General features: G+C 50.8%; 10 protein-coding genes across 10 annotated transcripts; 6 read left to right on the forward strand and 4 right to left on the reverse strand.

Annotated features, from left to right (window-relative positions):
- Window positions 1-974: 974 nt before the first annotated feature.
- Window positions 975-2,313, reverse strand: CC1G_09673 (CMGC/SRPK protein kinase; the record flags this gene model as incomplete). The annotated part of the gene is made up of 4 exons (XM_001839718.2): window positions 975-1,085; window positions 1,145-1,263; window positions 1,344-1,556; window positions 1,611-2,313. 4 exons carry the CDS (start codon window positions 2,311-2,313, stop codon window positions 975-977), a joined length of 1,146 nt encoding a protein of 381 aa, XP_001839770.2.
- A 472-nt stretch (window positions 2,314-2,785) lies between these two features.
- Window positions 2,786-3,109, reverse strand: CC1G_15668 (hypothetical protein; the record flags this gene model as incomplete). The annotated part of the gene is made up of 1 exon (XM_002910192.1): window positions 2,786-3,109. The coding sequence occupies one exon, from the start codon at window positions 3,107-3,109 to the stop codon at window positions 2,786-2,788; it is 324 nt and encodes a 107-aa protein (XP_002910238.1).
- Window positions 3,110-4,325: 1,216 nt separating this feature from the next.
- Window positions 4,326-7,543, forward strand: CC1G_09674 (hypothetical protein; the record flags this gene model as incomplete). Its single annotated transcript, XM_001839719.2, has 7 exons — window positions 4,326-4,373; window positions 4,436-4,824; window positions 4,950-5,727; window positions 5,785-5,806; window positions 5,856-6,234; window positions 6,284-6,505; window positions 6,559-7,543. 7 exons carry the CDS (start codon window positions 4,326-4,328, stop codon window positions 7,541-7,543), a joined length of 2,823 nt encoding a protein of 940 aa, XP_001839771.2.
- Window positions 7,544-8,453: 910 nt separating this feature from the next.
- On the forward strand, window positions 8,454-9,171 carry CC1G_15669 (hypothetical protein; the record flags this gene model as incomplete). The annotated part of the gene is made up of 4 exons (XM_002910193.1): window positions 8,454-8,561; window positions 8,625-8,894; window positions 8,932-9,035; window positions 9,165-9,171. The coding sequence occupies 4 exons, from the start codon at window positions 8,454-8,456 to the stop codon at window positions 9,169-9,171; spliced, it is 489 nt and encodes a 162-aa protein (XP_002910239.1).
- Window positions 9,172-9,664: 493 nt separating this feature from the next.
- CC1G_15670 (hypothetical protein) lies at window positions 9,665-10,802 on the forward strand (the record flags this gene model as incomplete). Its single annotated transcript, XM_002910194.1, has 3 exons — window positions 9,665-10,555; window positions 10,600-10,642; window positions 10,696-10,802. The coding sequence occupies 3 exons, from the start codon at window positions 9,665-9,667 to the stop codon at window positions 10,800-10,802; spliced, it is 1,041 nt and encodes a 346-aa protein (XP_002910240.1).
- Window positions 10,803-12,469: 1,667 nt separating this feature from the next.
- CC1G_09676 (hypothetical protein) lies at window positions 12,470-13,209 on the reverse strand (the record flags this gene model as incomplete). Its single annotated transcript, XM_001839721.2, has 3 exons — window positions 12,470-12,475; window positions 12,715-12,829; window positions 13,034-13,209. The coding sequence occupies 3 exons, from the start codon at window positions 13,207-13,209 to the stop codon at window positions 12,470-12,472; spliced, it is 297 nt and encodes a 98-aa protein (XP_001839773.2).
- Window positions 13,210-14,420: 1,211 nt separating this feature from the next.
- On the forward strand, window positions 14,421-15,248 carry CC1G_09677 (hypothetical protein; the record flags this gene model as incomplete). The annotated part of the gene is made up of 2 exons (XM_001839722.2): window positions 14,421-14,970; window positions 15,019-15,248. 2 exons carry the CDS (start codon window positions 14,421-14,423, stop codon window positions 15,246-15,248), a joined length of 780 nt encoding a protein of 259 aa, XP_001839774.2.
- Window positions 15,249-15,571: 323 nt separating this feature from the next.
- CC1G_09678 (hypothetical protein) lies at window positions 15,572-16,378 on the forward strand (the record flags this gene model as incomplete). Its single annotated transcript, XM_001839723.1, has 3 exons — window positions 15,572-15,995; window positions 16,050-16,154; window positions 16,200-16,378. The coding sequence occupies 3 exons, from the start codon at window positions 15,572-15,574 to the stop codon at window positions 16,376-16,378; spliced, it is 708 nt and encodes a 235-aa protein (XP_001839775.1).
- Window positions 16,379-17,818: 1,440 nt separating this feature from the next.
- CC1G_09679 (hypothetical protein) lies at window positions 17,819-19,009 on the reverse strand (the record flags this gene model as incomplete). The annotated part of the gene is made up of 6 exons (XM_001839724.1): window positions 17,819-17,974; window positions 18,027-18,174; window positions 18,231-18,605; window positions 18,658-18,797; window positions 18,846-18,922; window positions 18,979-19,009. The coding sequence occupies 6 exons, from the start codon at window positions 19,007-19,009 to the stop codon at window positions 17,819-17,821; spliced, it is 927 nt and encodes a 308-aa protein (XP_001839776.1).
- A 1,185-nt stretch (window positions 19,010-20,194) lies between these two features.
- On the forward strand, window positions 20,195-23,440 carry CC1G_15671 (hypothetical protein; the record flags this gene model as incomplete). The annotated part of the gene is made up of 18 exons (XM_002910195.1): window positions 20,195-20,274; window positions 20,326-20,376; window positions 20,431-20,484; window positions 20,551-20,895; window positions 20,953-21,027; window positions 21,231-21,284; window positions 21,338-21,367; window positions 21,418-21,462; window positions 21,511-21,723; window positions 21,780-21,856; window positions 21,922-22,117; window positions 22,169-22,282; window positions 22,338-22,418; window positions 22,468-22,653; window positions 22,703-22,735; window positions 22,785-23,189; window positions 23,239-23,331; window positions 23,386-23,440. The coding sequence occupies 18 exons, from the start codon at window positions 20,195-20,197 to the stop codon at window positions 23,438-23,440; spliced, it is 2,187 nt and encodes a 728-aa protein (XP_002910241.1).
- Between the last annotated feature and the right edge of the window lie 256 nt (window positions 23,441-23,696).

Here is a 23,696-nt window from a genome sequence, read left to right on the forward strand (position 1 = left end):
CTCGATCCACTCGAACTAATCTGTCCAAGTGCGACTGTAATACTCCAGAGTTAATACACGAGACCTATTATCATATGCGCATGGCCATTCGAATACATACCAGTTACCGGCACCCTGTGAGTCTGTGACCTATAGCTAGAGACCTTGTGAGGTCCATGACGAAAAGTGACATTCAAGTGTGACATGGGAAATGTCCCCTACAGTATTGTGTTTCAACGTGGAAGCCGTCGTTCCTGGTGGAACGTTCAGATCCTCGTCTATCTTTCGTTGCGCAACGTGCGACACTTCCCTTTATATCTTGCCTCCATGCAATCCTGTCTATAACTTCTGTACCCGTTCAAAGCCATGCGGGACGTGCTGTCTTCGTTGAAGTCAGTGATAGCATAGCCTGCTTCTCAATTTCTGAAGTTTAGTTAAGAACCTTCTTTTGGCAGAACAGGCTCTTTGGGATATGCGAACGGCTGCCCCTGCGAAGGTGGTACTCTGACTCCGAGTCGGGGGGAATGGTCCAATGGGCACGCTGCGGCACAGAGTTCGGCCAGAGTCGTATCTTACCAGCAGGCTACGTCGGCATACATTCTCACATCGGCATGCCGCTTTGAGAGCACCCATTTCAGGTCCTAAATATCTCTCTGCGGAACTCGTGTATAGAACCTTCGCGACGACATACATGGCGCTCGACTACCCAATCGACGCCCACACCATCGATAAAGCCAACACAAATCACGACTCATCGTTAATCATGGGGATACCCACACGAGCAGTGGGAGAGAACCCACCCACTCGTCGTCCTCCATCTCTAACGCAGAAGGTCGGTTGTCCGGGTTAATACGTAGGCACTTCTTCAAGAGCTTCACTGTTCCTGGGACTTCATGTAGGGGTAGGACGTCCGCAAGGAGTTGTTCAAGTCTGGGTCTGGTGCCTCCCGAGGATGTCTTTGGGACAACTTGTCCTTTGAGGGAAGGGTCGTCGCATTAACCACTCGGGATATCGTCCTCCTCGAGGATATGGCGTATTTCGGTGAAGCGTTCCAGAGGTGTACCAGTGGAGGTGAAGAGATCACGACCTGTCAAGAGCTTGAATATCTGCAAGGTAAGCGTCGGTGAGCTGGGCGACACTGCCTAGAAATGAATTGAAGGAGCACCATCACTCCTAGCATCCAAATATCGGTTTGGGACGAGCAGGTTGCATTGGATAAGAGTGTCTCTGGTGCAGACGCGTAGTCATGTTGCGGGTGTGGTTTGAGGCCGGAACCAACCTGAGCTGGTGTTCAGAAACCGAAGAGTGCTGAGGGAGAGGAGGGTCAATGGCGGGCTAGATCGGAGAGAATGAGAGTTACATACCATATTCGAAACCGCGGAAAACGAATTGCCAGGTTTTCATCACGGTTGGAAGGTCGTCCGTCGATTTAGGGTCGGGATTCTCGACTTGCATTAATGGCTGGGCTTTTATCTTCGCAACTCCGTCGATAGTACTCCCTTCTGGCAGAGAGAGGTGTGGCTTGAGGTATTTAACGTCGGCCCAGGTCCAGAACACAGCGTTCTCTGCCGAGAGGGCTAGAATAAAAGGCTTTAGTTGGATTGCTCGTTTAATGGGGACGTGACTCTCACACCCGTGCATCCCATCCGCGAACCCATGAACTTCGCTCAGCTTCTCCACTAGTTCATTGAAGACGAATTGGACGGTACGAATAGGCAGCCGGCCCATCGGGTCTCCATTTCTGACGTCCTCGAGCGATAACCCGCAATAGGGTTCCACAAGGTAACACAGATGACGTCCGCGGGTGCTCTCCTCCCACCACGTACTGAAATGGCAGGGATGCTTGGAATAGCCGCTGCTGTAAGCCATCACGTCCCTCAACTCAACTAACCTTTTCTCTTCTGCCAGTCCTCGTTCTTCCCGAGAAGCGGCGGCAGTGTAGATTTTGAGCGCTGAGTAGGTACTGGATTCGATGTGTTTCACGAGCCATGTTGAGGAACGAGGGCCAGAGCCTAGTTTCCTGATTACTGTGATTTTGGGATTGCCACGAAGAACGGTGTTGAGCTGGGCAGGGAAGTATCTGAGGCTGTCGACTTCGGAGCTGGGGCCTGGGCTGAGTGGTCGTCCAGAGTCCTTGGAGCTATGTCTGGGCATTGAGAGGCCATTGCCACGTCTTTGCGTGGTATCTCCATGTTCTTGAAGCCTTGAGCTTGCTGTCAGGTTGCGGCGATTCAACGAGGACCTGGATGGGACATGACGGGTGCTTGGAAGCACTGCGAAACGAGAGGGCAAAAAAGATAGACGCAGGTATCGAGGAAGTGTCTGGATGGCCATTGTTGGAAGCACCCTAGCTAGATGCATGGAAGTTAACACACAAACTGGAGTTGTCCAGGTTGTGTAGGTTGACAGTGGGCGCTATTCTGATCGAGTGACGCCGAAGACAACGGCGCTGTATTGATTCTCGAGGAGCTGCCCAGGGAAGGACTTTCTCATTTCCAAGTTTGCTTTCATACCCCTAGAAGTGCAGGGCCGTTGCATCGAGGAGTTCGAGGATTAGCCAAAAGGTTCTTCGAAGAGGCAAATCAGTCACGATTTACAAACCAGTCGAATCCGGCCCGGTGCTCGGATTCAGGTTAGGGTTGGTTCTTTCCTTTGTCCGACTGATCACAACATTGGCCTCTTTCCTTTCATTCAACTAAACGGCCTTTCCATGAACAACTGGGAGACGCCAAAACTCAACGCATGTCTAAACAACTGACATTGGCTCACTTACCCGACCTAGGGGTTATGTGCCAAGATCGCTGAATTAAAACCATATCGACCTTTCTTCTTTCTTCAGAACGACCCAACCAGCACCTTGAAATAACTCGGTTCCTCCGTGTTCTTCAGCTGCTACCTCTTCTACATATGCCACAGCCTCCAACTTCCTCCCCTTTGGCCGGTCCTGGCGTCTGCGTGCGTACCAGTCGATTTCAACACTGGGAGGGGGATTCAACTCGTCCTCCTTCCAGGTAATCGTCCCGGAGAATTCCTTCTCTCCTTCCAGGGCTAGGGAAACTTGCTGGTACTCCCTCTCGCCAAACAAGCACTCTAGCTGCTTTGAAGTCCCAACGAACTCCAGGAACGCCATCATCGCGGAACACCGTACTATCGGAAGGGTGTTCACTCACCTGTCCATTTGTGACATACTTTGACCTTCTCCACAGATCATCGTCGCTTCCAGCTCAAGCTCAAGCTATGAGTCACAAGGAGGAAATGCGAGGCCATCTCCCATCGATGTGCACATCCCCTCCTCCGACACCTAGATACCTGGTATAATATGTGGTTCAGAGTTCCGCGCCTTGGTTGCTGTATTGCAGGTAGCACTGTGTCTTCCACCCGAGGGCCTGACCTAACGAGCGCTTGTATGTCCTTGTCCTGTAGAGCTAGGCCGACTCCACCAAATCCCTCGACGAAGAGGCAAGGATTGGGAAAGGGAAAGCTGGTGTATGCATCTGAGTGAAAGAAGTTTGCGTCGGACGGGAATTGCACACGGAGGATCTCGTCGAGTTCTTCATCCTAAAGGAAATTGAAGTGCGGCCAATTGAGCGCACAGCCTTCAGATGTTAGAAGAACAGAACACACCTCTGGACTAGTAGATGGCGCGCTGGCCTCTTGCAAAATGTCCGGGACAGGCGGTTACGTGGTTCCAGATTGTACAGAAGAGCGTTTACGCGATTTGGAAAGGTTCGAAGCTGTAATAGAATATTCGTCGAGGGCGTCCCATTAGTGTCGGCTCGCTGGTGAGGGTGGAATCTGCTTGTCTGGGTGTTCTTAGAGAGAGAGAGACTGAGAAGAGCTGACCTCAAAAGGTGAAATGAACCGCAGCGGGATTGTAAGTAGCTTCACCGTCGTCATGGCCGTGTCCGACGTGGTGGTTTGGCGACAAGCGCTAAATGACATTGTCGATGGCACAGATCTGGACCCACTGACTTTACACTTTGATCGGAGGGGGGTGTGAACGAATTTGGGTTGAATTAGGATCCCAGAGGGTCCATGAACTCTGATGAATGCCAAATGCTGGATGTTTAAAGTTGGGGTGGGCGTTATGGTTCCTTATATACATCACATTCCGTATTTTCAACTTGAAACTGTTGAGCCCAGGGATAACGGCATGATCGGCACTGGGGCCGTTGATGCCATCAGCTGTTTAAACACGTCGACGCGGTTCAATTTGCGCGTCTCTTCATCTTTGCTTGCGACCTCAGCCCTCGGTCCTCAAAGTGCAAATTGGTCGAAGGCGGTTCACTTTCCTTCAACCTTCTATAAATTGCGCGTCAAGCTCGTCTCAGGGATCACACCCAACAATGGCGAGTAACCCGGGCATTAGTCCTGACGTGTCGAAGGATCTAGTGGTAAGTCTAAGTCTTGGGGTATCTGCTTCATGTGAAGCGATAACTGATGGATTGGAGTCCAGAACGACCTCGATAAAGCCCTAGGAGGCGATTTTTCCTTCAAGGGCAAGTTCTACTACGCGTCGCAACAGCCAACTGCGCCCAACCCCTGCCTCGCCATTGAAGGACTCGGAATAATTGGTCTCCCACTCAACGAACGCGAAGCCAAGGCGATTATCGCGTCTTCCAAGCAGGCGCCGTTTGGAAAAGGAAAAAAGACACTCGTTGACAAGACCATTCGCAATACATGGGAGATTGAATCCGATAAAGTCACCTTTTCCAACCCCAAGTGGACGACGTGGCTCGAGGCAACAGTTTTCAAGACTGTGTGGGACTCTCTGGGCGTCGCCCCATATACGACACGACCTCGCTGTGAACTCTACAAGCTTCTCGTTTACGAAAAAGGATCCCAGTGAGTTCATCTTATTCACCCCTGAGCGAGATGGTACTGACCCGCGAACAGTTTTAAGGCCCATCAGGAGTACGTATGATACAAGTAAACTCTCTTGCCTTGCGGGAACTGACTTTGTGTTTCAGTACCCAAAAAGCTGATGGCATGTTCGCCACTGTCATCGTCGTCCTTCCATCCGCCTTTGAAGGTGGAGAAGTAATCCTTTCACACTCTGGGGCAACTGAAACCGTTGACATCACGGCCAACTCAGCGATGGAAACGTCCATTTTGGCGTGGTACACCGACGTGATGCACGAGGTTAGGCCCATTACATCTGGGTACCGACTGGCATTGTCCTACAACCTCATTCATACCTCTCCCAACGTCCCGCGACCTGTGTTGCCCGACATGAGTGACGCAGCTAAACGACTTCAGGCTGTTCTCCGCGGCTGGAAGGAGGAAAAGTACCCCCAAAGTGCCATGCCTTCCCCACCCTTCTTCGCTTATGTTCTCAGCCATCAATACAGCGGACTCAACCTCTCCTCTGGAACTCAGGGCCTCAAGGGTGCGGACGCGCACAAGGCGGCCCACCTGCTTCCGATTGCCAAAGAACTGGGCTTTAGCGTTGCGTTCGCCGCCTTGGAATACACTGTTACTGGGACCAGTTCAAGCGGAGGCGGTGGATGCGGCTACGGTTACCGGAAGCGAAGGCGCTATGGATACTGGGGCATGGATGATGAAGACGAGGACGATGGTGAGATGGACGAAGTCATTGACGCCTCTTACACGCTCTCCAAGGTCACCGACAGTGAAGGAAATCAGTTCCCTGGAGTGTACACCCTGGACGAGGGAGCTCTCATTCCAAAGGACCCCTTCAGGGATGCGACGCCTGACGATAAAGAAAGCGAGGGATACATGGGAAATGTACGTCTATCTGTTAAGCTTGTGTCCGATAGAATCTAACCCTATTCCTTTTCCTAGTATGGTGGGGAGGTGAATCACTGTAGGTCTCTTCCCTCCCCGCATGCTGCACTCGCTGACGGTCTCTGCAGGGTACCGGCGAACTGTTATGATTCTCTTCGAGTCCAAGAATGAGATGCAAGTTATGTCGAAGCTCAGCGGTGGACTACTTTGGGGTGTTTCCAAACTCCAATCGACTACTGCACGCCCGTCCAGTGAGGAAAAGGCATATGCGGCCTTCCTCCTCCAATCCATGGTCACCCAGCCGGAGAGGACCTACTACGGTTCTTCCAAGCCCAGTGAAGACTCCGTGCGTGTCAAGGTCGCGCTGTTGGAATGTGCCGTGAAGTGGAAGGATGCGTCTCTTTGGTCCCAGGTCGTCGCCAAGTGGGACTACTCGTTCGAAGCCATTGGGCTTGATTCTGTCCTTGCGGCCTTCGGGAAGTTTACGTTCGACTCTATCAAGCAATGGTCAGTTGATTCTTACTATCCTACCTCCTGTACTCATCACCGTTGCCAGTTTGGATGAGATGGTCAAGCGAGCATCGAAGTTGGATGACCGTTTGAAGATCGTCAACAGTATAGCTCAGAAGGCTGGAAAGAAGCCCAAAGTTGCCGTAAAGAAGTGGATCGACGAGCAGTCATCCTCAAGCATTGCGAGTTACAACACCGGCGATGTCACTGATATACCGATTCTGATTTCAGTCGCCAAGTCCAGAGGCCTGCAGACACTGAACGACACGTACGTTGATAAATTCTTAGCGAGTTCAGCTTCCTGACTTTGTCGTTCTGCAGGGTGGTACTCAATATTTCCGGGAAACCGAAGATGTTCGACTTCTGGATGGGTTTTGCGGATGCTTTGCACGAGGCGCGGGGAGAGATCTCTGCAGAGCCAGCCTCCATTGACGCCCTCATCAAGAAATGTCTTGAAGAGGGAGCACCGCAGTGGACCCAGGCAGAGCCCAAGGGAATTAACGGACAGCCTTACGAGAATCGACAAGCGGGAGCACAAGTCCATCGAGCCATCAAGGTGGTCGAAATTGGACTGAAGACGAAGATCACCCAACCGGGCATCGCCATTCTCAACGAAATTCTCAAAGGTGCTGTCCCATCTGACAAAACTCCGGATCAGTTCACCTGGGTCTATGCCCCTCTCATCATTGGCCTAAAGGAGACGCTGAAGAAGTTTAACATGGACTTTTCGACACCTCCCTTCTCCGACCTCGTTCGCTACCTCGTCCGTTTCTACCTTAGCGCCGTTCTCGGCGGGAAACCTGCAACTGGCGTGATCAATCTTCGCAAAGTCGGATGCGGGTGTCAACAATGTCAGCAAATCGACCAATTCATCATGGATTCCTCTTCGGCGAGGTCCAACATCCAGTTCAAAGCGCACCTAAGTGTCCGTTCTCATCTCGAGTCACGCATTGCTCGTGCACCTGATCTCTTCACTTACCAAACGATCCGATACGGTTCCCCGCATACCCTTTCAATCGACAAGTCTCCGGCGATCGTGGCGTTGGCCAAGTGGGAGGCGAAGGTGAAAGCTGCGAAGGTGTTTTTGGCGGGAGTGGGGAACGAGGAAATGTTGAAGACGCTTTTGGGCCCGCAGGATTGGCAGAATGCAGTCGGAGCGTTGAGTGGGGTGAGAGCGTTTTCTGGGTTTGTACCCGTTCGTGGTGGTGCGGGTGCGGGTACGAGTGGAAGCGTTTCGGGGGCCCCGGCAACCTTGGTTGGACAGGGCGCGGCTGGCGTGAAGCGCAAGCAACCTGGAGGAACGTGAAACCTGTTTTAGTTGTCTTCTTGACCTGCGATACATAGTCTTGTTTTGATTGTACATTCATTCCGCTCTAGAGCCGCTACTTTAGTGTTAGCACTGCGTTTAATTGTTGGGTACATGAAATTTCTTGTAGATATTTTGGTCCTGTAAATTGTATCTAACATAGGTGTTCCTCCCCATCTCGCTTCTGTGTTCCTCACACTCTCAGTAAGTGGCCTTGGCTGTCGAAGGAACTCGTCACTGTCCACAAGAGCGCAGCTCAGTACCCGTCAAGCTTCATGCAAACCACAGCGAATCGCGACGGGGAAAGATAGGGTTACTTGCTCCTGGTGCCGATAGCGTTTTAAAATGGCTGGGCTGGTGATAGCGCACGGAGAGCACACACGCAAGTGAGATCTCACTCGCAGCAGCGACGCTTGGATCAGGATATAGGGCCGCGAGCCACATAGCATTAGTAACTGTCACCCCACCTCCACACGGTTTTTCAGCGATGGAGATTTCATATTGTATTGCCAGGCCCGTGGTTATGTTATTTGGTCAAAGTCGTATCAATGATCAAATGCGTCGGGGGCGGGTCTTGGAGTGTATCTTGGCACCAACACTGTCCATCAGCCGATCGTCATGAATGCCCATTGTTCCCTCGAAGTCATCACTTACGAGGCTTTGGCCCCGCTCCTTTGTCGCGTTTCCTGCCAATCCCCGTTGTCTGCCGCAAAAATGCGCGTCGAACGGGTGCATTGTGACTCGATCCCGCCAAAGCTCATTAACGCGCCACTGACGCATGGGAATTTGGAGAGAGGATAATGATCGTCCTCAGAGTATGAATACCCTTGGGAGACCCTGGCCCTCTCCTTCAACTTGAACAACCATCGAACGCATCACCCGACTCTACTTCTTCTATATACCTTCAGCAATGCCCACGCTCTCTGTGCACAACAGCGACTACGAACCGGTGGACCAACTTGGAAACGAGCCCGGCGTTAACCTCGATGAGCTCAAGCGGTCGAGAGCCAGTCTTGGGGTACGTTTTCAATATTGTTTATTCTTATACGTCTAGTAGCTCATATTCCAACCGGAACCATAGGACGACTTGTGCTCCGCCCTCGATGCCGACTTCGACTGGATGGGCAAGCACTACTTTGCACGTTCTTATGCTCGTGCCGAGAGTGAGCTCGATTCTGTCTCCATGAAGATCGAAGGAAAGGATGGTGGCGGCTTCGACCTCTGGACCCCACTCGAACCTTGGCACGTCGAAGAGTTTATCGAAAACGCATCTCAGGCCCCGTTTGGCCATGGAGGTGAGAAGCTTGTCGATACAAGTGTTCGCGATACCTGGGAAATCGAGGGCTCGAGGGTGAAGCTCAAAGGAGGATCTGCAGCAGTGGATTAAGGAAATTGTTTTGCGCGATGTTTGGAAGGGCTTGGGAGTGGCTCCGTTCGAAACTGAGCCTCGATTGGATCTCTACAAGTTACTTCTCTATAAGGAGGGCGGACAGTGAGTAATAATGTTTTCGTTCGCCTCCACTCGACTCTAACTGTTTTTCTTACGCCTGTCTCAGCTTCCGCGCCCATCAAGAGTAAGTCGATCTAAACTAACTACACTGCCTATGGAAACTGACTCTAGTTCGTAGCTAGGGAAGGACAGGGGGTAACCCCCGGGTAGCCGGACACCTACCCTTACCCCCACCCCCCAAAACCCCTACCCCTGACTGAGGGGTAGGGGTAGTACCCTTACCCCCCAACCCTGAGGGTTTTGACCAAGGGTTTTAAGTATTTTGGCACTAACCTTTAGTTATAGTAGTCTATATGGATATTTTATATGTGCTATATCGCACATACAGCAGTTATTTAGTAGATACAATGCATAGATGTTGAAATAAATAGGTTTTGTTTGGTTTTTATCAAAACCCTTACCCCCGACCAGGGGTGGGGGTTTGGCCAAGGGTAGCCGGAGACCTACCCTTACCCCTACCCCCGCTCTACCCCTGGCCTCTACCCTGGGGGTTTTAAAACCCCTTGACCATCCCTATTCGTAGCACCGAGAAGGCAGAGGGCATGTTTGCCACTGTGATTGTCCTTCTCCCTCACCAGTACTCCGGGGGCGAAGTCCATATCACACACAACATGTCCACGGAAGTCATCGACTTCTCCGCCCAATCCAAGCGGAACATCTCCATCCTGGCATGGTATACCGACGTCTTGCACGAGGTCAAACCAGTGACATCAGGACACCGTGTCGCTCTCTCCTTCAATCTCATCCACACCACACCCAGTATTCCTCGTCCCCAGTTCAAGTCTGCCTCACCCATTCCCCTAGATGAGTGGCTCGCCAAACTCCGAAGCGTTCTCGAGCGATGGGTGAAGCACGGATGTCCGATTAAGAAGGTCTCGAGGCGCCTTCCCCCGAGCCAGTACACTATTCGCAAGCAATACCTCACGAAGCTTACGCCCCAGTTTTATGCATATGTCCTCAAGCACCGCTACAGCCTTCGAGACCTCAACAAAGGTCGCGCTTGCCTCAAGGGCGAAGATGCCCACAAGTTTTCTCTCCTCTCACTCCTTGCGAAGGAACTTGGTTTTAAACTCGCCCTCGCGCGTTTGGAGATTGGGATCTCAGGCGTTGCGGATGACCTGGAGCGCTACGAGGAGATGGTCGAGTCGAAGAGATGGGAGCGGAGGTGGGCTTGGGAGGAGAAGATGAAGAAGGAGATGAAGGAACGGAAGAAGCGCGGCGAAAAGGTTGAGAAGATAGACCCAGATGACTTCGACTCTGCGGACGAAGAGGACGAGAGGAACTGGAAGAGCGAGCCCTTCAACTTGATCAACACTTACGAGACAAAGTACAACCTTAGGAAAGTCGTCAAAGATAGTGGGAAACCGTTCATCAAGAAATCGAGCAGCGAGGTGAAGATTCCATTGGATGGAGAGAACTTCAACATCATCCCTAAAGACCCCGTTTATCTGGGCGAAGACCCGGACCAAAGGCAATACAGGCCCTCTGGGTATCTTGGGAACGTGAGTTTTAGACTGTCCTTTCCTCTCGCACTTTTGACTGACAGACGATCGATACGTATAAACAGGACCCTGGTGATCTGACTTTCTGTAAGTCCCTTCAATCCGTTGTTTTAATCTCGTAATCATACCTTCCTTGACAGGGTACAATAATGCGGTGGTCATCATTTACCACGAGCGCGATGAAGAGAAATTGGTCCCGTATTTCAAAGGCGATGATTGGGACCACGACTTGGAGTATCCGCACTAACTAGATCCGAGTTCGGTTTGAGACTGCTAATGTATTCTTGTCAATTCTTCTTTGGCACTTATAATTACATCATGCACATAATATGTACAATTAGTAGACTAATTAATGATACAACGTCCAAGGTTACATGAACGGGAGAGTTACGTAGAACAATAAGGATAACGTGGATGCAAACCTCAAATTCAACGTTTCAGTTTGGGATTCCGCGATGGTCTCGCTTGACGCCCGTCGTGAGTGACGAGGTCGGGACACCAAAAGGGACTCCGTCATCCAAGGTGTTCACAACACTTTGGTACACCTCTGACTCGTCTGCGAACAACCTCTTCAATTCCTCTCGGCTGCTAATCCCATCAACGAACGCCTTCGCCATCCCGACTCTCCCGTCCCACTGCTCAAACTTGACCACCTCCGGCGTCTTGGTCACTCCAAACTTTCCATTTCCAAGGCCGGTGTCGTAGGTTCCGGGGCCTTTTGGCTCCGGGTACTTGTCTGGGGGAAAACCTGTACCGCCAAGCCGCGAATCGATTCGCCCCACGTGACCTTCAATCACGTGTCCTTCTTTTTCGCTCCGCAACTTCCTTCGTCCTTCTGAATCTTTGCTCGTCGTACGTCCATGGTATTTTCTTCTCCCATCAACATCAACCCTTTACAATACATGTCGCCCTGCTCTTACCTCTACATCCCATGCTAAATCCAGCACCAACTCCCTGGATCAACGAGCCGAGATCTGCACCGCCCATCGTTCTGATCCCATCCTAATCGCTGCACTACCTGACACTAACAGTCGACTTGAGTTCTGCTCCGCTCGCCTCACTCTCCACACCATCCACTGGCCTTGCGAGGCCGTCGACGACGTTGACCTTCCTGTTACTGCGAATACGTCGTATCACGTATATCATCACCCGTTATCCAATTTACATGTTTTTGCCGTTCCATTGAAATCTACATCCCTACATATCGTACTGCTCCGTTCCTAATCGCACCCACCCTCCTGTCCACACAACAACCCTGAAACAACGTCCGTTTTTCCCTCTCCATGAAAATTCCGACTCCATCATCCGTAACAATTCTGTGTCCTCTTTGCATGAATACACCAAAAAAGGTACCACCCCTACCCCTCCATCGAATAAATCGCGTTCCGTTTGGCTGCAGTTGACGTCTTCCCCACAGACGTGCACCCTTTCCCCAAAACGCGAGTCTGCGACACTAGTATCTGCCTGAAAAATCCCAAAAATGCGGTAATTACCGCGTTTTAGAATTTCCAGTTACCGTGGTAAGTAAACCGTCCGGTAATACCGAGTAAAATCGATTTTCCGGTAATTACCGGACGAAATCTTTTCGCTCGGTATTACCGGGTGATTTTTTCGTCAGGTATTACCGAGGCATTCTTTTATGCTTCGGTAATGCCAGGGCAATAGATTTCTCATCGATCGGACTGCGAAATTATTGATCTAATTGATCTGGTATCAAAAAACCTCATTTTTAATGCTACACTTTCACTCATATTTTATTATGGCCTCTCGGGGCGACATTTGATAAGAATAGCCTGCACCCGGGGTGCCGGTTAAGTTTAGGGTTAATTTAGGTTAGGTTTAGGTTGGGGTTAGGTTAGGTTGGGGTTAGGTTAGGTTGGGGTTCGGTTAGGGTTAGGGATCAGGGTATATTTATTAATTCTACGTTGGGGTTAGGTTAGGTTAGGTTAGGTTAGGTTAGGTTAGGTTGGGGTTAGGTTGGGGTTAGTGTTTGTTAATGTTTGGTTTAGAGGGCGAAATCATCCGGTAATTACTGAGCGAAAAAAACCGTCCGGTAATTACTGAGCAAAAAAATCGTCCGGTAATACCGAGCGAAAAGATTTCGTCCGGTAATTACCGGAAAATCGATTTTACTCGGTATTACCGGACGGTTTACTTACCACGGTAACTGGAAATTCTAAAACGCGGTAATTACCGCGTTTTTTGGGATTTTTCAACTGGATACCACCCTCTGCGAATGCTCGGTACCCGCGCTCCCGGTACTTCGACATCCACCTTTCATCTCGACTTCCCGGTTGCCCTTCGATGTTAACCCATCCTACTCGCCTACTCGTCATGTCCTTGTACAACGAGACAACCCCAATGTAGGAAATCACATTCATTACGAACGTAGAATGGAACGACACGATTGCCGGAAGCGCCGACCTATTTTCTGCTCAATGCTTTGCCATTTGCCTCGACATTGGTTTGATTGCGTACCTGTTATCCGTGATGATGACGTTGATGACTCTCCCCGTACCACCGTTCAAGAAATACCAGATGTCCACTACGAACGGCAAGTTCGTGTACTTCCCTCGCCGACGCGCACCGATCAACCCTAATTCGTCGCCTCGAAGGTACTGCCACCCTGTCGACTCTTCCATCATACGGAACATAGCGCCTGCCCCTCTGATTGGTATGTAGAAGTCGATGTCTCCCGGTTCGAACCTCCCCGGCTGAATGACCCACAGAACGGCTGATCCTGATATGTAGCCTTCACTCTGGAATAGTAGCTGCAGAACCACCGTCGGGTTGAGAGAATATCTACTAGGGATGGTCAAGGGGTTTTAAAACCCCCAGGGTAGAGGCCAGGGGTAGAGCAGGGGTAGGGGTAAGGGTAGGTCTCCGGCTACCCTTGACCAAACCCCTACCCCCAGCCGGGGGTAAGGGTTTTGATAAAAATCGACCAAAACCTATTTATTTCAAAATCTATGTATAATTTCTACTAAATAACTGCTTTATGGGTAATAAAACACATCAAAATATCTATATGGACTGCCGTAACTAATGGTTAGTGCCAAAATGCTAAAAACCCTTGGTCAAAACCCCCAGGGTTGGGGGGTAAGGGTACTACCCCTACCCCTCAGTCAGGGGTAGGGGTTTTGGGGGGTGGGGGTAAGGGTAGGTGTCTGGCTACCCGGGGGTTACCCCTGTCCTTCCCTAATATCTACCCATCAGGTCTGTCACTCGCCGTTCCAACTCCCGCGTAACCGCCGGCCTAAAACTTGCGTGACGGATAGCGATATCGTTGAGCCACAGTAAACATTGCGAAGATATCCACTCGTCCTTCCACGCCCTCAATACTCCTGGCCACCGCAGTCCCGCTAGGTGTTCCATCGTTAACAAGCTGCCTATTCCTTTACGAAAAAAGAAGAGAAAAAGAAACTTACCGACGACGAAAGCACCAACGCATGAAACCGTGTTGCCCATCCTATCGTTCAATTGAAGACTATGACCGCCGAATATAGCTTTCCCTCCTTCACTTGTCTGTCTCTTCGCCCCCTTATCCATCTTCCTTTCAATCCAACGCGATGTCACGCTCCGTGGAACGACAAGTAATACCTCCGATATGCTTGCGACTGATTCCGCGCACCTTAAAGGCTGTGCGCCGCGCAAGTTGTGTCGGGTCCTATCCCGATGCCCTTCTACCACGCGTCCCATTGGATTCTTTTCCTAGGTCTTCTCTCGTAATACTCTAAATTCATGCCTCAACTTTTTTATAGGTTCCGTTGCCCTGATTCGACCTTTACCGACTTTCGTCCCATACCCTTCTGGTTTGGTTCCCCAACCCTCCTGTTTCCTTCGTTCCCTACTAACCACCTAACTGATGCCCGTCAAGTCTCGCGACGAAGACCGTCGTTTCTTCGCGTCCAAATGCATCCCTATTTTCATTTCTGCAGAGATGGGACTTAGACCCTGGAGACGATTTGTTCGGGAGATGGGAGACGACTTCCCTTTTCCCTGCGCTTCTTGTATCAATACAGGAGAGCCTTGCGAAGTGTCCCCAGACCTCGTGGGCTGTTTGTCATGTCTCCGTCGTGGAACTCGCTGCACCGCCCATGACGATTGCATCCAGCACGCCCTTATGCGCCACTTCCCTGCTAGCTGGAGAAACCATCTCTTTTCGACTTTTTACGATTACCATGGCTATCATGCATACGCTCGTGGTCGTATGCACTCGAACTTAGGCGGTCTCAACGCCGTCTTTAACGGTGTGTGTTTCTCAGCTGCCCACTCTCTGTTCCCTCAACTCATACCCAACCAAGCTACTTCTGTTATTGCTACCCGAGTCGCTGCATTGACTCGTCGACAATCGCTTCCTCGCCTTACAGCTGCTCTCGATCAGCTGCGAGAAGCTACTTTCGTTCTCGCTATAGGTACGCGTATTCACATTCAGGGATTTCCGTTAAACATTTTCCATTTAGGCCGTTCGGTAATGCAGCAGCAACATATCGCGCGACATATTTTACTACACGATATCGCTTCCATCTTGAAATCCATTCGCCATGGTTGCCTTCCTTCCCAGCGAGGTCTTGCCCTTATCGAATCCATTTTTAAAGACCGAGGATCCGATGTATGGTCGGCTACTCGTTTTCCTTATGGCCCGTGCCCCGAACTTCGCGCTTTACTCCCTACCCATCCCGACTTGGACTAGTGTTCCCCGTTGTCTGTAAAATGTCTTCCTTCCAAATTTCAAACCATGTTTTTCTCTGTATCAAATCCGCACATTCCATCCCCATACTTCGTTCCTTTCGGCTAAATTACTTCTGGGTAAGGTAATCACGTCTCTGATGCGCTTCCCGCAGTCCAACTTCTGAAAAATCGCGCCGTGGACTCCTGCTTCCGCTGTGGCCCGCTTCTGATGGGGTACCTTCGTGTCTCGCCTACAAACCACAGTCTCTTTGGACCTAACATCCCCTTTTGGCCGTACAACTTGGTTATAAAGATTCTCGATGTATTTCTTTTCTCAACTACACCATGGCGAGCGGTTCGATGCTGCCAATCGTTCAACACAATCCCGCTCTTCTTATCGACCCTCTCGAAGCCTTCAAGTGTTTCTACATGTCTCCTCATCTTCGACACCTCTTCCTCCTCTTATTGGAGAAGAAAAACTGGGGGGAGTTCCTCCTTGCGCATAGACCTCTCTCTCGTTGCGATGCTCTTGCCTGCAAGCAACACGGGTCCGATTGCTCTGTCGGTGACCGCCACTTGGGTTGCCGGACTTGTATTCGTAACAACACCCTTTGCTCCCATGTCACCGACTGCCTCCTCAGCACTCTGCTGCAGGACGCCATTCCGGTCGCTCAAGCCAACGAGTTGATCTCAACCTTTCGCAGACATTACCAGAGTTCTCTTGTCGCTCCGCCCTTTTCTCATGGCGGGATCGGTGGTCTGATCGACAGTGCGTCTCTTAATTCCATGCCTTACCTTATTTCCTACTGACATTTCCGTTTAGACTTACATGAGCTTCAAGTCTACCTTCCTACCGTGCCAAAAGAACACCGTCCGTCCCCTAACCTCATGGTTAAATTACGCAAGAGTCTCTTCGACATTGTCATTTGTGAGTTTCGTCGGCGCGTCGTTTCCCTTCCTAATTCCCTTCCAGCCAGGGATGTCATGTCTCGTGAAGTCCAGAGCCTTGTCGCAATGCTTCACGACATCGCTACTATTGTCAAGATCTGCAACTTTACAGGCACCATTACACCTGAGTCGGCAATTGCGCACATCACGACACTTTTCCTTCAACATCCCGGATTCAGCGAACCTTGGATGGAATCCCCGTAAACATTCGGCCTGCCAGCTGACTGTGTCATTACCGAGTGTGACCGACTTGCTCCTTTGCCCCCTTCGGGTCTTTCGGCTTTCGCTGCAAACAACTCAGATGTTTCCGCTTCCACTTAAACCGTTAAAAGGGAATGGTCCCGTTGGACCAAGTCTCCTTTTTTCCTTCTTACCAACAAATTGTCGCTTGCCTTATGTTTCCCGCGTGTTTTATTGTTGGCTGCCGCTCTTGTTTACATCGCGGCAATCATGGTCTTCTCTGTTTGTATTGAATTTCTTTTACTGCAGTATAGAAACCTTGGCAATGCGCGGCCTTCCCTGGATTGTGCCTGTTTACCCTGAATCAAGTGCCCCCAACCCACTTCGTAGTTGCCCAAATGTCGCGACAAGCCCTAATCCGTCCAATTCCACCGCAGTCATCGCGTGGTCCATCCGCCGTTGTTTCCCAGGTGTACTGGCCCAAAGTGTGGGTGAAGCTCCGTCAATATTGGCTTATGGGGATCGATTTTTCTTTCAAGGTTCCATATTCGGGTTTCCCGCCATTCGCCCGCACCATCTCTTACTTATGCCTACAGTGCCTAGAGAGATGTATTCACCGACTTAACCCCGCATACGTGGTCAAATGCTCTTTTCCATTTTCGTTACTCCCTCCGTAGCCGTTCAGATCTAAAAGTCGAGATCCCCCGGGGCTTCTGTTGGTTGGCTACCTTGTCCACCCTTTGCAGTTGTATTGACGCCTTATTCCACGACACACCCGATGACATCCAGCATGACTCCCTTGCCATCCTTCCCCTCAGACTCTTATCCGTCTACCACGCTACAATTAATTGCGACGTCCACATTTAACCCACATCCTGGTTATACTGGGCTGTTCTGCCGCGCTGTGCTCGTGGGCCATGATCTTGGTATCCACCAAACTCCCACTCATGATAATGTTTTCGACCCTGATCGCCTGAAACTCTGGATCGTTGCCGTTGGCCTACCTGTACAACCTATGCGCAATTGAGAATACCATGCGCCGAATGAACGGCGAAGGACACGCTCGCCGCTAATGCCCCTGGTAGCTCTCATTCATACCGACCGTATTTCGCTATCAAACCTGTGGACTGGTCGCATGTAGTTCGTCTTTGCACATTGATAAACGTCTTTTGCCTTCTCATCCGGTCAACCTTCGCCACTATCCTTGTTTCCGTGCTCCGCCGATCCATTCTCGCACACCTTGAATTTGTTCACTGTGGGCCCCTATGCCGTAAGTTGACAACCATGAGTAGCGCGCTCAGAAAACCGGCGATTTACTTTTCATTTGTGGTACAGAGATTCTATTTCGCTGTGAGAGCCTTTGCAGTAGAATCTTATTCCACCCAGGAACGAGGAGGAACTGGAACGCATAGCGTCTTGAAAGAGGCGCCTTTACTGACCGAGGTACAGTTCTATCGATATATACTATGTGTCCATGGCCTCCATGTCCCCCATGGTCTTCCTTACTTTCACATCGGACCTCCCGCAATCGAGGAAGAGGCTACGGCGTTTCACATTCCTTCCCCTGTTCGCCGCCGCGTCGCTGGATGGAACATCCAAAGCCCTAAGCCTTTCCGACTCCTGGTGTTTGGCATGTCAGTTCTTTCGGGCATGGAACATCATATGAGCTGACCTCTCGGTTTTCTGACGACAGCAACGTCAACGCTCGCATCACAAGGAGGAGCCTATACTGCTGATTTTTGATGGGGACGCAGACCAGGGAAAGCGTTACCTCGACTATGTCTCCTTCCTTGAACTGGCCAGGGTTGAATACTGAATATCTAATTGAGGGTTAGTCTCGCTTGGTGTAAATCCATTCTCCAATAAATGTACCTACTCAACTATGCCGTTCTTGTCGACCGTTCGCATGCAGTACTCGACGTGGTTGTCAGGTCCTTGAATGAAAGCCGCCCCACGAAGATCCTCAAGGATATGGTTTGGGTCTACGAAGTCGTTGAAGGGAATGTGCTTCTCGTGAGGTATAAGTTCACGGTCGGTAAAGTACCGCGCGTGGAAATCCAAAGCTGCATCACCCTCGTACATCTTCTCTTCTGCTCCAGTGATACAATCGCTAGCAACCTTGAGATGCTGCCGCAATTTGTCGACCATTTGCTTCACCGCGTGACAGCCCATGGCGAAGGAATCGCTGCCGAACCCGGTCAATTTGACGAATTGACGAAGATTGCGAAGGTGGGCAGGGGACAGTAGCCTCCTGGACAATAGTTAGTGGCAACGACTTTGACAAGGAATCGTACAAAACAAACGGCTTATGAAGGACTGGTGGAAGGACTTTGGAACAGATTACACCGACAACCCGAAAATACGCCTCTTGCTCCTGGTCTTCCACTTTGGTAATCCTGAATGATTTTGGATTGTCGAACTCCGTTACACAGTACCCGTCCGTCTAACGCCGCGTAAGTGACACAATACCCATCACCTGCCGTAGAGTTACCTGAACATTGCCTAGTAGTGGAGGTATATTGTCGTCGTCCTGGCTGGCCCTCGCAAAGCAGGCCTCTATGACCCCTCCTGAACCATGAGAGAAGCGTCATTTCACTGTAAGAAACACAATGGAAACGACTTACTTGCAGTCTCTGAGCAGTAGTGATTGTTCATACTTGTGGTTCGAGTAGATATGTAGGGGGACGGCTTTAACTATGCGCGACAAGACCCCTATTAGACCTCGGAAGAAAAGTAGTGATGACGGATACGCCTGCTCGAGTTAATTTGGAACCCAATACATCCAGATTCCTGCTCAAAAGCATACGGAGGCTTCATTATCGGAGGTTTTCCCCTCAATGATACCCCCCAACATGCACGCGTAGGGATGCCCGTGTTCCTTGAGCTTTCGGCGCCTGCTACCGCACTTTCCTCAAATCGGACTGGGACTACACCGGCGCTAATGGTCATGCTGGCCCCACGATACCATGAGCTGGACCGGTTTAATCAAGTTGCCCAGTTTTCTCGGGAGCCTTTAGCAATTTTTCTTCGGACGTTGTCACGCTTCGCAATTGGTTTTCTTTTTTTGTTGCAGGAATGGGGCAGGAGGAACGTCGGGATGCGGTACCAATGTCTTGCTGCAAAAAAAATGCTCGGACCTTTTGCCGCGACCTCGTTCAAACCAATTTGAATAGTAAAGTTTTTCACAATCTTTTTGATCGATTCAATTTCTTCCCCCGGACCTTTTTGCAGCCACATCTTTCAATCAAAGGTGGCAATGTATCCAGACCGCAAATCGGTTGGGGATTCCCATCATTCATGATGTCATACCTGGTCCCTGTAAGCATAGGAATGATTGGCGCCCATGGTCTAGCACAGTTGCTCGTGATGCATTGGGCTGCTGGAAGCACCACAGGACGTGACCCTCCACGCGTCAATGACAACAGTAGGTCAACACCCAACTTCAATTAACCATCAATAACGCGATGTTCTCCAGATTACATTTACTTCCCGCGGCCAGTAGTGCCATGTCCATGATCTGTTAAGTCGAGGACAAGATTCATTCCGTATCTTGTTAATGTTTGGCACGGACATGGATGCAGTACAAAAAAGGTCTCATTACGCGGGGACTTTCCATTCGCTTCGTACCCTCAATCCCGACAGAAAACTGCCGTTGTTACAGACGACCGGGTACTTCGTTGCCGCTATGATGCCTTGCTAACAATGCTCAAACAGCGACTACACGCATTCTACCCTTTACCTTAATCTGATCAAAATGGGATAGCCTCCGCTATATAAAGGGTTCCTCTGAGAACCCTATGGTGAATGCCAGAAATCCGTCTATTACCATCCGTAGTGACAATGTCTCTTCCTGCTCGCACCCCTTCCCCCGTTAATCGAAACGCTGAATTTTCTGCCCTGCCACCTGTCACCGTCACGGCGTAAGTCCAGTCTTCATTACAACACCGAACAAGCTAACGTCGTGGCCGTAGTCCCAACGTCGGCACTAATTGGCAGACAAATGGAAACGGCTTCGCCTTTGGGTTGGTTCTAGGGATACTTTGAAGTTATTGCCTCATCTGACTCGGTTCCAACAGCAGTATCGAACCACGCCATTCATTGGATGGAAATATGTATAATAGCTGGAATAGGTGATCGTCTGTTCTTCCATATGCGCTGTGTTTTTTTTTACTGACTCGACTGCCTCACGCAACAAGTGGCGTTCTTCGTCCCTACGGTCACGCAATCCCTGGCAGTCAAGCGCCCGCGGGGTTCTCCGATCATGTGCAACCGGGAAGGCTTCATGGTGGTCCTCCTGGCCTGTATCGTGCAGGGATGCCTATGCAAGCTGGCCTTACCCTCGCTTATTACGGAGGAAGCGCCATAGATGCGGGCAACTCAGGCGTTGCTCAACAGCGCAGCAGTGTTCTTTCCCAGGAGCATCATACCGTCGCATCAAAAGGACCTGTCGAGAACTCCAATAACGACACTGATACTCGCCCAGCTCAGGAACAATCTCAACATCAAAAGACCGTGGGCAACCCTGACCAGAAGAAACGAGGGTAAGCTCCATGTATGCGAATTTTTCTGGAAACGTCTTTGACCCTCTGTTGATTCAGCAAAAGTCGTGTCAAGGTGGAACCTACAGGAGAGGTCATCGACATAACGTCCAGCGAATGCGAAGACGATGGCGCGTAAGTACCCTTTGCTATCTTGAACTGAATACCCTTGTAATCCATATCCTGCACCAGTCGCTATCTTCCCGGAGATTCCACATATCGAGGCAGAGCCTCGGCATCTCGGATCAAAACACGAGATGATGGCGGACCTCGAACTCGCAAAAGGTTCTTTCCAACTGTCCTCGACTCATTCCATCCATCTAATTCTATGGATTAAGGGTCGCCAAGGAACGAGACAGCGCAGACGGGCCTAACAACGCCGTCGTGAATGAGTGCGTTTTTCACGTCTACTGTCTACACGAACCCACGATGGACGCTGTTTCAGGGCCTCCAATAACGATGCATCTAGAGAACAGTACGTTGTCTTGAGTTTGTCCTACATGTTCGCACTCAACCATACCTCAGGGACGGAGCTTCTGTGACACGTTCAGCGGCTAAGGCTTCTAACAGGTACGCATGCTTGTCAATGGTTTTGCAACTCTTATAACGGGCTGGCAGGAAAAGGGGGAAACGTGTTAAATCATCGCCCGTTGTCCTTTCCTCTGAATCATCAGATAGCGATGCGGGTGCCGGGATGTCAGGGCCACCTTTCACTCAGAAGCGACCAGATAGTTCGTTGCAACCGTCTCCTCTGAAGAAGAGTCCTTCGTCCACCAAGCGCTCGAGGTCTGCTGGTCCTGTCGGTGCTACTGGAAATGGGGAAGATGACCCGTAGGCATCGTTTGGTTACTTCTTCTTTGCACGCGTAAGAGCTTATCGTTTAACAGACCCAGGAAGAGGACACAGACCGAAAACAACTCGGATATGGAGGTGGGGGGGATGAGCGAGCCGGAGTGGGCTTCTTGTGAGTCTATTTCTCTGCATCCCCTATTTGGTTGACGACGCTGACCACTGTTCCCTGGGATGAAGTCCTTGGGGGCATTGTCAGAAGGCAAAAGCAAGCCGGGATGTCAACAAAGGACATTAAGAGAAGACTGAACGGATTCGTTTCTTCCACAAAGAGGTGGCGTTCCACTTTTCTCGACATTGAAGCCGTGGAAGACAATGATAGTGCTTCTGACAGCTCCATGGAAGTCGACAAGTACGATACCGACGACTCTTTTATGTGAGACCTGTCGTTTCTTGGTCTGCGCAGATGCCTAACTAGGCCTTCCAGCGACGATTCCGAGGTTGTCGCCTCAACCTCAACTTCGCGCAAGCCTCGCGGTCGGGGTAAAGATCAGAAACGGCGTTCGCACATCGTCCACAAGGCTGATATCCCTGATACAATGTACGTCTTCGCCTTTCAACTTCGACATTCACTCAACAGTCACACCATACAATAGCGGTGCTGAAGGGACAATTCAAAGAGACGACAACACCTTTAACCCTTCAGAGGATGTAGAGTTGCCAACGCCGGGATTGGAGTACGCACCGTCAACATGTATACTTTCCCTGCTCTGACTTTATCCCCAGGCTGGAAGATTTCGCTCGCCAGCATCGCGAGTTTGTCGCCCAACAAATCGAAGACGACCGTTACATGGCAGAAGCCATCGACCGAAACCATGCCATGATGAGCGCTCGTAGTCCGGCCCCAACTACCGCTAATTCGAGAACGACTATTGCACGCGATGATGCTGAGTCAGAGTCCAGTGGTGACGAGTGAGTTCACATCACAGTTTCTTCAATGCCTTTTCTGATCCCAAGTAAGGTATGGCGTCAAATACTTTCGAGCCCAGCTACAGTACGTTCTTTCATTGGAACTCCCAGGATGTCGCTGACTGGTAATGCAGAGAGGCCATTCGTCGTAGCCGGGCAGCCCACGAACGGAGACTGGAAGCGCAAGGAGTTTGGCCTCCAACCATGGCGGCTGTACCATCTGTACAAGAATTGTTGCGGATGTATCCCTCACCGTCCACGCCCGGGCCAAGGGGTCCACCTTCTTCGTCTCCCTCCTCTTCGACACCTTCCGCAGCAGTTGCATCTCCAGCAACCCATCAAACTCCTTTGCGCACTCCTGTACAGACAGCCCCTCCCGCAACACCGCCAAAAATGGCCCCTCCTCGAACGCCCGGATCTGTATCTGACACCCCGAGGTGCCGGCGGGATTTGGTTTTACCTGAGCATTGCGAGGTCACAGATCCCAACCTTCAAGATCCTATGCTGAAAGGAGACTACGAAAGCTTGCCGAAGCTGAAGTACGTCCCAGAAACGTCGTTTTTTACCATGCTAATGATGTCTGACCAGGGCTGGTCTTTTCGTGCCGTGGAGCAATATAGCGGGCCCTGGACAGGCGAGATTCAGCGCATGGGCTGAACACTGTCCCAATATGGACTTAAGGTGAGTTATTCGGCGCCGTGTTCAACGCTAAACGTTCTGCTGATCCTAAACCAGCCTTGCTCTACGAGCGATTCGATTCACGTCATCCTGTCAGGGCTCGTGCACTTAGCAGAACTCTGATATACACTCGCGCCTTCCCTAGACTCGGCTTAGACTTCGACACTTCGACTTCACCTTTGGCCTCGAGGGCTCGGCCGTAACAGGGGGGTACTGTCAGGGCTCGTGCACTTAGCAGAACTCTGATAGTTCATTCCGTCCGTCCCATATCCGTTTATCCGTCTATCCGTCTTCCGTTCGACAGTAGGCGACCAATACCTGACATGATCAGCTCTATATATAGTGCCAGCAACCTATCACCTTAACCG

The sequence above is a fragment of the Coprinopsis cinerea genome (assembly GCF_000182895.1).
Source record: "Coprinopsis cinerea okayama7#130 chromosome 11 map unlocalized cont3.11, whole genome shotgun sequence".
NCBI classification, from domain to species: domain Eukaryota; kingdom Fungi; phylum Basidiomycota; class Agaricomycetes; order Agaricales; family Psathyrellaceae; genus Coprinopsis; species Coprinopsis cinerea.